Consider the following 12,505-nt stretch of genomic DNA (forward strand, 5'->3'; position numbering starts at 1 on the left):
GTCATGTCATAATAGATAATTGAGAGTTTCTAAGAGAAAATAAACTGCTTTTTAGTCTTTTAATTGCATGACAGGCATGAACACCAGCTACATCTCAAGTCCACATTTATCTTTAAAACACTTTTTTATTTTAGCAGTTCATGTAATCGTGCGTCAATGTGAGAAAAAGTAATTGGGGAAAATAGATAAGCTGATTTAATATTCCTCAGACAAGTGACTAGGATGCACTAAATAGAGCAATTTTTTTTTACTTTGTGCATTTGAACATACATTAAAGTTACCCACACTCTGGCTGTGCTTGTATGACTGATCAGTTGGACCCATCTGTGCAGAGGGAAGAGCTCATCATACTGTGGACTCGTAATTTACAGTCTGTTAGCAGGGAAAAGAAAAATCAATCTCCCTTTCTCATTTTCAGCCTGCTCACTTTCGCTGATCATATCACGGCTGTGGGCGTGTGAGAGAAAAAGTCAACTCGTTTGTGCCTGAGCCCACAAGAAGCATGGCTCCACAAAGAGCGAGCGAGAGCCCTGCACTCCCACAAGACCCGTGCTTCACAATGACAACCGTCCACCTAGAAAAGGAGTTCAGATTGTAACAGATCGTGCAGTTTATCTTGTGTGCAAAGAGATGGTCTCTTTCAGGCTGCAGCAGGCAGTAAATGTCGCAAAGACGATGACAGCATTTTCATCCTCCTCCAAGACATTTGTGTGACTTTAAAAGATGAGAACTTTTAACTTTTCTCTTTTTTCATTAAAAGTAGAAGTCTAAGTGTGGTCTGGCAGCAGAGACAGACTGAATCTGATTGTACCTTGCCTCTCATCATCTACTTGTTTGCCTTTTCTTCCTTCCCTGCTCTCCTCTGCCTTGAGACACTTCCACATCAATGGGTGAAGTCTGCTGAAATGCTAATCATTTCATTATGTAGTTCATTGAAGGGTACCGAGGTACTGTAGAAAGGAGTTTTATCTCGATAAACTCCTTTGTATCGCAGAGGATGTTAATAAGAGCTCAGACAAAGCGAGGCAGAGCTCCGTTCCAAGAATTAATGTCACAAGATGTTTGATTAGCTCAGGTTTTCTTCATCCTTGTGTCATAAAATTGAAAAAAAGATATTTCAATCTGGGGTCCACACCACTGTGCACTACTGGGGAAAAAAAGAAAAAGAAAAACACAAGCAGGCACATAAATCTTGTTGCTTTCAGTTGTCCTGATTTATGATTTTTAAATCAAAGAGTGGTGTTGATGAAGAAACGGCAGACCCAAGCAGCTTGGATCTACGCAGGGAAGGGCTTTGAAATCCCAAGAGGAAACTATGGCAAGCCAATTTATCATGTAATATTTAGACAGATTATTCCTAGTCAGAATGAACATTTCAACTGTCCTGATTGCCTCTTTTTGTGTCCACTACCATTTTAGTTATTTTAAATATTGTTCATTAAAATAAAAGCTTTCTTGTGTGCATCGGGATTTCAGTTCCAGATACACTCAAGTAAATTGTTCCCATCTGGAAATAAATACTGTAGATATTTGAAATAGAATTCCTAGTAGGATAAACTCACATTTCAGATGGTCAAAAACAGACAAACAACAAAAAACTTCTCCACATATATATCATTGCTTTTTGAAAAGAAAAGGGAAAACGTCATTAGGAATACCCTGTATATTAATGGTAGTTAAAAAGAAGAATGTACTTGCAGATATTAAAGTGAGAAGTGGTATGTATTTTATCCTCAAAAAAACCATTTGAGATGTTGATAGTGGATCAAATAAAAATAATTTAAAAATATATTGGAAATATGGAAATCTATATTACATATTTAGTCATTAAATGTTAAAATCATTTAAACTTCTTGAAAACTTTCAGATATCTCAAACATGTTTTTCCTATTACAATCTCAGTTTGGGAGACTTTTTCTAGTGGGAATATAATTTTAGACTCGTTGTGACTTGTAAGGTTATCATTTTGACTAGGATGAATGCTTTTATTGACATCTAAAACAGTAATTACAGAGGGGACTGTGGTTTGATCATATGTTACAGGGGCCTGCCATAGTAAAACGGCATCATATAAACAGTTTTGTTGCTGTGAACCCTGGTGTATTCTTCACTTTTCAAATGGTGCGAGAGCCTCCCATCTCAGTGCTTGTAATTACTGGAAAAATGTGTTGGGTGTGCAGTGTAATAAGAGTGCTGCCGTGTTAGGATTTCGTCCTGAATATGTCAGTGTAAAGAGACATGCAGAGAGGCTGTAATGCTGAGCAGTCAAAGCCTGAAGATAGGGACTGCACTGACATGTAGCAGGTTTCATTTATATCCATAACCTTTGCAAAACAAGTCATTCTAGCTAAGATGTAACCTGAGGTCAGTTAGAGATAATGGTGGCTTGTGTCTGCATGAGCTTTTCCCACTGCACTTATTGTCTTGGGTTACTTTGGTGACCTTTTGAATGGTGGGAGAATGAGGCCGTGTTGGTTTGACAAAGGGCGAGCACACACTGGCTGAGCCGTTCCTATTAGCTCTGGTTAGAGGTGTTGCAGAGGCTAGCAGACTCTGAGTCAGAGACTGCAAATACAAAAAAGGGTCACTCTACCAGAGAGACAGAGGGCAGCCACTTTGGTTGTGATCTTTTAAAGTGTTTTTGCGCTGTATGGCTCCTATGATGTGACCAAAGATTCATTCACAAACGCTGGCAGCTAAGGTGTCCAGCTGTGTGTGTTTGCCAGACATTTCTTCAGCGTGATTCGCTTCTCTCCTCCTTTTTCCCCTCCTCTTCTTTATTCTCACTGCAGTATAGAGTATGACTCATACCAAAACAAAATCACTATCTTTTTCATAGAAAAGATAGAGAGACGTGATGAAAGTCGTCTTTTGCAGCTCTTGAAGCTACAGTCAGATAAGTCCACCTTGCTGAGGGAATTCTCACGTTTTTTTCACTGAACACTCCATAAACAATAGCAACTAATTACACCAGTTTCAAAATGCTGTGATATAATTTAGCTTTTCTCGTGTTGAAAAATCAATAAGGACATAATATAAACATCAACACATTAAAAGATTATATAGACTTTGATTTAACAATACAAAAACAATATACTCAAATAAAAATAACAGCCTAAAAGACCATACGTAAGATGGTGTCACTGCATACATGATGACAAAAAAGTCAATCCTGAGACAATAGACTGAAGTCCAGAAAGAAGGAGAAAACCCAGCCACGTTTGGCTTTCAAGCAAACTCGCCTCTTGGTTGCTCTGTTAGGAAGTAGTGTGCTCTGGTGGTTACTAAATGAAATGCACCGTGATGACACAAGAGGAGCTGAATTTAGGTGCAGTGAGCAGCCTAAACTTTATAGGTTTAATCAGTGTTACTGGAATAAAATTGAAAACTTCCTCTAATCTAACTTCAACACTTTGAGGACTCTAAACTTGAGGAACTATTGATCAGACTGCAGCACTAACAGAAATGTGGTAAAAAGTCGTTTTTCATTTTTTTGGCCCCTGAGAATTGAGTGGAGAAAAAAAAAAAATCAGATTCTATAAATTAGTTTGACATTTATGTAGAGCCTCATGCCAGTATTGAAATTTACATTTTTTCATTAAAAACATTTGGACCAAAAAATGCTCAGTTAGTACAAGGAAAAAAACAAATATGAATGCTTAAATAAACATGTTTACTGCTATTAGACTGCATGTAATACACTGGTACTAACTTTGAACATGGCTATGCACCAAATACTTTTTCAGTTTGATTCAGTTCATGTAGGTAAATAAAAAGTTGCTCTTTTGTGTCAGTGTTTTTTAATAGATGGCTATAAATCTAATATTACTTTCAGATTGTTTTTATTCAAATCCATCCAGTGGTTCATCAGATATTTTGCTAACAGACAGATAAACAAACACACTCAGTCAATTACAATATTACCTGCCAGTCATGTCGGGTGGGGAATAATCAAGTGTATTTATAAAACACATTCAAAACAACCAAAATTGATCAATGCGCTGCACAATAAATCCAAAAATCTATCATAAAAATCCCAGTAGTAACCCAAAGCTGTTTTAATATTTTTTAAAAACAGAAAAGACCCGTTAAAAACAGAATGTAATATAAATTAGTGTTTTTTGTCATAGTTTCTTTCTTACATTGCAGGATCTTCATTCATAATTGAATTTCTGTGACAGCAGTGAACACTGACAAAAGAAAGTGACAGATTTAGACTCTCCTGCTGCACAACACACTGGCCCCGAGCACTTTACTTTCTTTACTTGTTGTAGTCGAGCTGTGAAGTGATTGACAGCACAAGATATTGTTTGACTGAGTCTGCAAGCACATGGATGTGAAGAATATTCACGAGTCTGACATTTGTTTGGACCTTTTTTAATTTTAAAGCTCATGGTAATTTGGCTCGATTATCAGGTGTGAAAATGAGCTCTTTTTTTTTTTTGTTGCACTTAATTGTTTTCTGTCCCTGAACAACTGCAGTGGATCAATAACTAATAAGGCACTCACTGGAACAATTATTTAAACTGTAAGACAAATAATTAGGTGTTTGGGGGAAAAAAAGAAGACTACAGACTGTTTGGTAGATAACAGATTTATGATTATTTTTGCACAGAATTTTAACCAGAATTCAGTGTATTTATTTTATGTATTCACACACATCTAAAAACCATTAACCAAAACATTGTACAGCTAGGAAACAGTGGATAAATTAGAAATTTACACTAATGTGCATTTTATTATGTTTTTCCTTCAGTTTGTGGAGACCATCAGCAATAAGCAGACAGAACTAGAGACATTCATTGCTGAGGGATACAAGCAGGCTTTGTCAGAGGAGCGTCGCAGATACTGCTTCCTGGTGGATCGACAGTGTGCTGTGGCCAAAAACAACAGCGCCTACCATGGAAAGGTAAGTTAGAGTGCCGCATCTTTTATCTGCTGGAGATCATTCTTCAGAAAAAAACCACTGAACTGTCATCACATCACAGTGAACTCAATAACCGCAGCCTGCCCAGGTCTTGTCGCTACAAAATGAACCCAAATCATCAAGCCTCCCCCACCATGCTCCAGCAGATAATTTTAAAGGTGTTTTTGCTGATATTCTGTATCGCCATAATGCCTAGAGCTACATTTGATAACAAGCCATAGGACTTTTTTCTGGTCTTGTTTGTCTGCAGAACCCTGTTCCATAGACGTTGCGGTTGGTTTAGATGCTGCTGTTCAAACCAAAGTCACGCTCACAAGTTCTTGTGAGAGAGAACAGGCTTTCTTCTTAGAATCTGATTCTTTAGACATGAATAAACTTGTTGAGACTATTTTTAACTGTAGCATCATGAGCTTTACAGATCAACATGAACAGAGGCCCACAGAGTGTGAAATGTAGCTTAGTTTTTATTTTCTCCGTTTTTCTTCAGTATTTGGAAATTATTAATCATTTCACCTCAGAGTGAACTTGATGGGACTTTCTTAGAAAATTGGCAGGAATTATCTTTAATGTTTATATTTATGAATAATCTTTCTCCCTGTTGAGTGACGGACTCCAAATTATTTATAAATCTAGATAGATGAGCTACAATAGTTATTTCTGTGAAATCAGTGCTGATTATTTTTTGTTTTTCCTTTATGTTGTGTTAAAACACTCCCGATTTATTCTTTTTCTAACTGTAGCACCTGAAGGCTTCAGACTGTCAAATTGGCAAACTTTCCAAATGGAAAATTTCACTTCTCAGCTTTTCTTCTTCTGCAGCTCAGGAGACTGAAATGTGATTGTTATTCCAGTCTCGTGTTAGTTTCTGTTTTGTTTCTCATATTGTACAAATGTACTAGGAGAACTAGGTGAGACTTTTGCTCTTTTTGTTTTTAATTTTAAGCAGAGTTTGAAAACCATCACCTGCATTTTGTTTTCTAAATGAATTTGGAAGCATTAGCTTTATGCATTTGTTTTAACACATTGCTTATTTATTTTCATTTATTTATTTTATATTTTCTGATAACTTGTATCTTAAATTGTATTTAAATACACGAACCATGTGACTTTAATAATGTCCAGGTACTGTAAGTATCTGCTGTAGACTTTGGAGAGCTTAAAGACTTAAAAGTGTAATCCTTCAGTCTGCATTTGAGCATCTGGTCACCTTTTTGTGTGATGTTCTGTTTCACTCTTGCAGTGAAAACCTATGATGAAGAGGCATGGCAATGCTGACCTTCATGTTAAACTGAAATAAAGCTTAGTGTAATGAGCATGGCTCTGAGCTCCTCTGCATTTATGCTCTTTAAACGAGTTACTTGTAATTTTGTTGCGACTGACGTATAAAGGAAAAAATAAATAAATGCTCCTTTTCTCTTACAACCAAAAGGTAACCTGTTTTCATATTCATGCTTGTTGTGTGGAGGTGTGTGCTCCAAATGCAGACCTATCCATTTCTTAAGAATATCAAATTCATTGGTAATAGAGTGCATCAGTCAGCTGGGATTATTGGTGGGTGAGAGCTGACAGCCTGAAGATGGCTGCAGGAGGATCGGATGTGTGTTCGCTGAGTTGCAGTGTTTTGTTTTTTTTTGTTTTTGTTTGTTTGTTTGTTTTTTTCTTGGACATGTCTGGTCATTAATCAGTATGGGGGTGTGCGTGGGAAGTGTTCACCTTCACCAAACTAAAGAACCCTCTCCCAGAGGGTTTCTAATGTGCAAGATATCCGTGTTACAGGGAGGAAAAAAGAAAGAACATAACACAGTTTGTGCATACATAACATGTAAACAGATAGTTCTGTTAAAGAAAAGGTTTCAACAACTGAACAGTCATATCCACAGGGTGGAAATCCTTGCTGTGGGCAGCTAGGTTGGGTGATGGTCTGCTTTACCCACACATCATATTATCATAGCTGCACAAAAGGCAGAGGTCAAGGATGCATGGCGAGAGGGTTTTTTATGGATATAATACTAAGTAAAATCCCCACATTATAGCTAGTTTATATTACCATCTTTATCCTCCTAGTTCTGCATTTTTCTATTGTTTTCACCACATTTTCCTTTTTTATCTCCAGGGTAAAGACCTTCTGACTCAGAAGATCCCCGTGTGGCAGCAGGCCTGTTCTGACCCAAACAAACTGCCAGAGAGGGCAATGCTTCTGGCCCAGCAGATGGGTTCCGGTGCTCTTGGGGGCACAAGTCCTCTGCACACCTCCAAATCCAACCTGGTGATCTCAGACCCCATCCCAGGAGCTCAGCCTCTTCCTGTCCCCCCTGAGCTGGCTGTTTTTATGGGGAGCGGCCTTGGACACCCATCGGTGAGGAAATCAAAGGCTTTTCTTACGTTTAAGGTTGAACCTAAGGAAGCCAACTTTAGGCCAAAAATAATGTTTACAATTCTTAAATAATAAAAATGATTCATTTATAAGTTGTACTTTCTCCTATTAAAATATTTACAAAGCTCCCTTTTGATTCAGTATTACAAAGAATGATCCTTGCTCACTTTACTTACTGAATTCATATGTCCACTTGTTTATTCCAGAGGCTGATGGGGCCTGATGGTATGTCCATGGTGAATGGGACAACAGGGGTCCATGGTGAGGAATACTGGACGGATGGGGGTACAATGTCCCAAGTCAGGCCGCCATCCCCTCAGACCCAGGCACAGGGCCCGTCTCAACCCCAGAGACAGGTCAGCGATGTCTATTCCAACACTCTTCCTGTCCGCAGGCCCGCCCCAGCTAAGAACAAAAACCCCGTGGGTAAGAGATCCAAACATTCTTTGGAGTTTGTCATTCAATTATTTTTTTTAAACAAAAAATGAAATGAGAAAACCAACTATTATCTCAAGTATTGTTAGTTTCTTAAAAGAGTACCAGTTAACCTGTAGTTTCATAAGCTGTGCTATATAGAAGCACATTTTAGAAGATGCAAAGTTTAAAATTCTTGCCTAGTTACTGATTTTGCTTGAAAACAAATGCCTTAAATTAACATTTATGACCACTTTTATAATCAAAAGTAATGAAAAATTCCACAGGAGAGACAAGGACCCTGCCCAGGTCCAGTTCTATGGCAGCTGGACTGGAGAAGAACGGGCGTTCCCGTGTCCAGGCCATCTTCTCTCATGCTGCAGGCGACAACAGCACCCTGCTCAGCTTCTCCGAGGGCGATGTCATCACCCTGTTGGTGCCTGAAGCCCGCGATGGCTGGCACTATGGAGAGAATGAGAAAAACAAGATGTAAATATTAATGCAGTCTGTATTTCCTGAGTTCATATTGTGCAATCCAAGTGTTTATTGGAAATATTAAAATGGATTTCACTCTCCTCCAGGCGTGGCTGGTTCCCATTCTCCTACACACGAGTTCTGCCCGAGAGTGATGGTGATAAGCTCAGAGTGAAGTATGTGGCCCTTTTTTTTCATAAAAAGTGCGTCACCGTAATAAAACCCTAATGAGTTTGAGTCTGAGGCTGCTGTTCTTGTACAGTTCCAGCCTTCACCATGGAAAAAGCAGCAGCACAGGGAACTTGTTGGAGAGCGATGCATCACTGCCCACACCTGACTATGGCCTGACTGCCCGACTGCTGGCACAGAGCCTAGCACAGACCCGCCCACGACCCTACAGCATGGCAGGCTTCGGTCCACAGGTAGTACAACGTGTCATTTCCATGATTCTACTTCTGTTACACTTGTTTAGTTCATTTGCAGCTCCCATCTACTTTAGATCCCAGTTGCATAATTGAACATGAGTAATTCTGCAGTAACTGAGTTTTGTTCAGTTTCTGCTGCCACCTAGTGTTGTCATTCAAAAATAAAAGGCACCTCAGTACAAGGCTTACTGTTGTATAATCAAAAACTGTTACTATTTTTTTTCCAGCCTGCCATTGAGGATTATGACAACCGCTTTGCCACAAGGTAAGTGACTTATCCGCCTCTCCCACCAAGTATTGACTCATGCTGTATGGTCGCCACGGCTTTAAATATCAAAGTCTTACAGTTGAGATAACATTTGGTAGAATTACAACTACCAGCAAGGCAACTGCTTCTTAAATCTAATTGTTGCAGTTTAATGCCACTTCCCAATATTTTTAGCAGCACTGCAAAGTTTAAAATTAAAGGCGCAGGACTCACACATTGTTGTTTTTCTTTTTTTATTATATTGTGTTTTTATTCTTTGTTACATTTATTACATGAGTTTTTTTTTCAAAAGCAACTTTAAGTGCCTACAACAATGTGTGCATTTCCTTATTTATGAACCTATTACTGTTTGAAGAGGAGAAATACATCTAGATTACTGAAGTTTAAAAAGCCTTCCTCTTTAGTTATATATACTGTTTGTTTTCAATGTTTTTACTGTCTTTTTTTCTCTTTGCTTTTCCCCTAAAACACTTTTAAGTCATTATTTTTAAATACTGATTGTGGTTTAGCAGGTTTAGGTTTTTTTTTCCAGTTTTTCAAAATATTATTAGCTGAGTGTGTTTTATTATACTCTAGTTAAATTCTTGCTCACTCTTAGGTTTATTTGATGAAGATGAGGTTGGAAATTATACTGTGCTTTTTTTTCTGTCCAGTCAGGCAGTACATCCTACTCTATATATGTATATAAATGTGTGTGAAATAGTTTATTAATGTGTGTGTGGAGAGGTAGTTGGGTGAATGAAGGAGAACTAGAAGCCTGTCGTGGACTGGATGCGTGTTTGGAGCATACGGTACATGTTGTGACAGTAGACATCATGCTGACCTCATCTCAGTCATCACTGCTTGTCAGCCTGGGGCTTTGGGCACCAGTGTCAAGTTTTTACACACTTCTGTCTGCTCTAAATGTTTGTGTGTTTTTATTCTGTATCAGTATTTTGAGACAACACTGTCCTGCAGGGTGTATTCACCCAAACTGATTAATCCTACATCCCTCCAGCTATGGACATGACGTAATAATTTCCTCATCAACATCAACTATTTGTTTTTGTATTGTTTTTTTGTAATTCTTTTTAGTGCCTTGGGGGAAAAAAACTAACTAAAATGTTTTAGTTTGTGGGACAATTTGGAGCCAGCAAACATATTGCTCTAATGGTGTTGATGATGGAATTGAAAGTCTGATCTTCCTGATTTTGGTGGGTGGGTTTGGAGTTTGTAGGTGGGGCAAAACAGAGCCCTTGCCCCCCACCTGCACTTCTCCTTAACCCCACCCTGCCTCACTGTGCCTGTCTTGTCTCTCTCCATTTCTCTGAGTGTGTCCGACCTGGCAAGCTTCCTTCTCTCTTTGTTCCACAGTGACAGTCCTGATGGCAAATTGATTTCGACTGTGTGAGAACAGACATACAGACAGAAACAGACAGCTCCGGATAGCACAGGGGCCTCCTCCTCCCCATCTTTCCTTCCTCTTACCCTTCCTCCTGTCCACTTAGCTCCACCTCTTCTCCTTCTGCCTCCACACACACCCCTTCTCCGAATGGAAGAGGCCAGTTTCATCCCTCCTTTCTGTCCTCTCTTCCTCCCCGGGTCCCTCCTTTCCTCCTTCTGTCCGTCCTGGGTGCTGCTGCTGGTGGCGTCGGTGTGGACAGTAGCGGCTGGTGGGTGGAGGATTGCGTTGAGCGAGAGGGCCTGAGCGGGGCCTACCTGCTCGGCATGCAGCGTTACGGACTCTGAAAACTCTCTTTGATCACAGTCCACCATCACGGACTGATCTCTCAAGAGACTGCCTTTGCTACTGCTCGTCTTTCATGCATGTACATGGTTGTGTCATTTTTGTCCAAACTGAAAGACATGTTCATGTACTGTACAAGTGCCAAAAGACTTCAGTGTCGTTGTACCTAAGCCACTGACTGAATGGCCTTTTCAAGCACCACGGGGCCAAATGTTATTGAGTTCTCATCCAAGACACATGCTCGAAAAGCTTTGTTTAAAGTAAAGTTCAAAGGCTGTCCAGCAGCTTATGTTTCTGTTCTGAGAAATTTCCATAGGTCCTGCTGTGCTTCCTTGTGTCAGTGATCCGAATTTCTGTCCAGAGGGTGTGTCATATTTGCCTTACTTTGCTTTTTTTTTTTTTTTCCTTCTATTAAACACAATTTATGTGCAATGAAGCCAATTTTAAAAGCTTCTACGTTATACATTATATATAGCTATATAAAATATTTCTGTCAGTTCTTCAATTTGCTTTCTTACATTAAAATAAATGTGTGCTTGATTAACCTTTGCACCCTCAGACACACAAACTTCAAAAAAAAAAAAAAAAATCAATTTTTTTTCCTGGCTGAAATTACTGCCACATTTATCAGTTAAATCAAATTCCTCACACAAAGTTTTGTTTGAATGATTTCATATTTATTTATTTATCACCTGAAGCTGTAGTGATCTGCGTGATCTTTTGTTGAGTATCCTCAATTACAGCTGTTTACATTTACAGGTAAAAAAAAACAAACAGCTTTTGCAGCTTTCACTGTTATTTATTATTGTATTCCCTGAGTGACTGTGTAGTGTTTCTTTTTTTATATCTATTTATTTTGGTCTTAAATAAAACCACTAACATATTTCCAGAAACAATGAACACCTAATGGTTAGCAAGTGTTTATCTAATGCATGCTGTGGAGGAAAACCGGAAAATGTGACACTAAAAAATTGACCTTGAATGTATGGTGACTTTTTACAAAACTATTCTAAATAAAACACACATCTATATATTAATAAACAGTCTGGTCTGTGGAGAAATCTGTTCTGCCAGCGAGGAGGCATTATTTGCAGTTTTGTTTTAAAGTTTGGTTCTTCTTTTTTTTGTTCCCCTTTTAAATGTAAAAAAATGAGCACTTTTGTGAGTAAACCCCAGTCCCAGCTGCGTCCCGTGCATGTTTCATCCCTGCCCCCCNCCCCCCAGCATCCACAGCATCCGTTCTTCTCTGACATTTGTAGAAAGTGTGTGAGGTGGTGCGTTCAGTGTGTGTTTTGTGAATATCTGAACTTTTCCTGCCTGCCAAGTTGTTCTATTTTTTTGCTTGTCTGTGAGTTGGATTTGGAATTTCGAAACTATGAACATCAGCAGACGTAACCTGTGATTTACAGTAACATCTGTGTTTAATTTGACAAAGAAAGGTTTTGCATACAGTATGGCATGTTGAGCATGAAGTGTGCACTCCTGTGTTTGCATTTGTCCTTTCAGTTAGTTATGGTATGTTCATCTTGCATCAGACTAACAAGTGTCCTTACAAACTGTGAACCCATGCATGACCTGAGAGATGAGCCATTCAAACCCATAGATTCTCTTTACCTTCCAGTTTGGGTCCAGAATTATCCCGGTTCTGAGGGAACAGGACCTCCGTAAGTCACCAGTCTCCATCCCCTCCTAACCAATCATTCTTTTTGTTTTTTCTCATTGTTACTGCCTGGTTCTGTTTTCACTGGCTGCCTGGCTGCAGTAGGACGATGGAAATCCTTGTTTTTCTGCACTAGTGTTTGTTTTGCACGATCCAACAGGCTTTGGGTCTTTATTTATCTTCTTCTTCATAACACTATTTCACAGAGAAGATACTAACCCTCCATTTTATTACAAA

The 12,505-nt window shown here is 38.9% G+C and overlaps 1 protein-coding gene across 2 annotated transcripts in view; it reads left to right on the top strand.

Moving 5' to 3' along the window:
• LOC108241326 (brain-specific angiogenesis inhibitor 1-associated protein 2-like) overlaps positions 1–12,505 on the top strand; it is a 47,960-nt gene that overhangs the window by 33,654 nt on the left and 1,801 nt on the right. For both annotated transcript variants that reach the window (XM_017425376.3, XM_037978870.1), the window contains exons 7-14: positions 4,757–4,909; positions 7,041–7,283; positions 7,508–7,727; positions 8,003–8,204; positions 8,297–8,365; positions 8,452–8,611; positions 8,842–8,879; positions 12,230–12,272. In XM_017425376.3, the coding sequence (XP_017280865.1) occupies positions 4,757–4,909; positions 7,041–7,283; positions 7,508–7,727; positions 8,003–8,204; positions 8,297–8,365; positions 8,452–8,611; positions 8,842–8,879; positions 12,230–12,257 (1,113 nt within the window). In that variant the 3' untranslated portion in view covers positions 12,258–12,272. The remainder of the gene's footprint in view (positions 1–4,756; positions 4,910–7,040; positions 7,284–7,507; positions 7,728–8,002; positions 8,205–8,296; positions 8,366–8,451; positions 8,612–8,841; positions 8,880–12,229; positions 12,273–12,505) is intronic.

This window comes from Kryptolebias marmoratus, linkage group LG12, assembly GCF_001649575.2.
Source record: "Kryptolebias marmoratus isolate JLee-2015 linkage group LG12, ASM164957v2, whole genome shotgun sequence".
In the NCBI taxonomy this organism is placed as follows: Eukaryota; Metazoa; Chordata; class Actinopteri; order Cyprinodontiformes; family Rivulidae; genus Kryptolebias; species Kryptolebias marmoratus.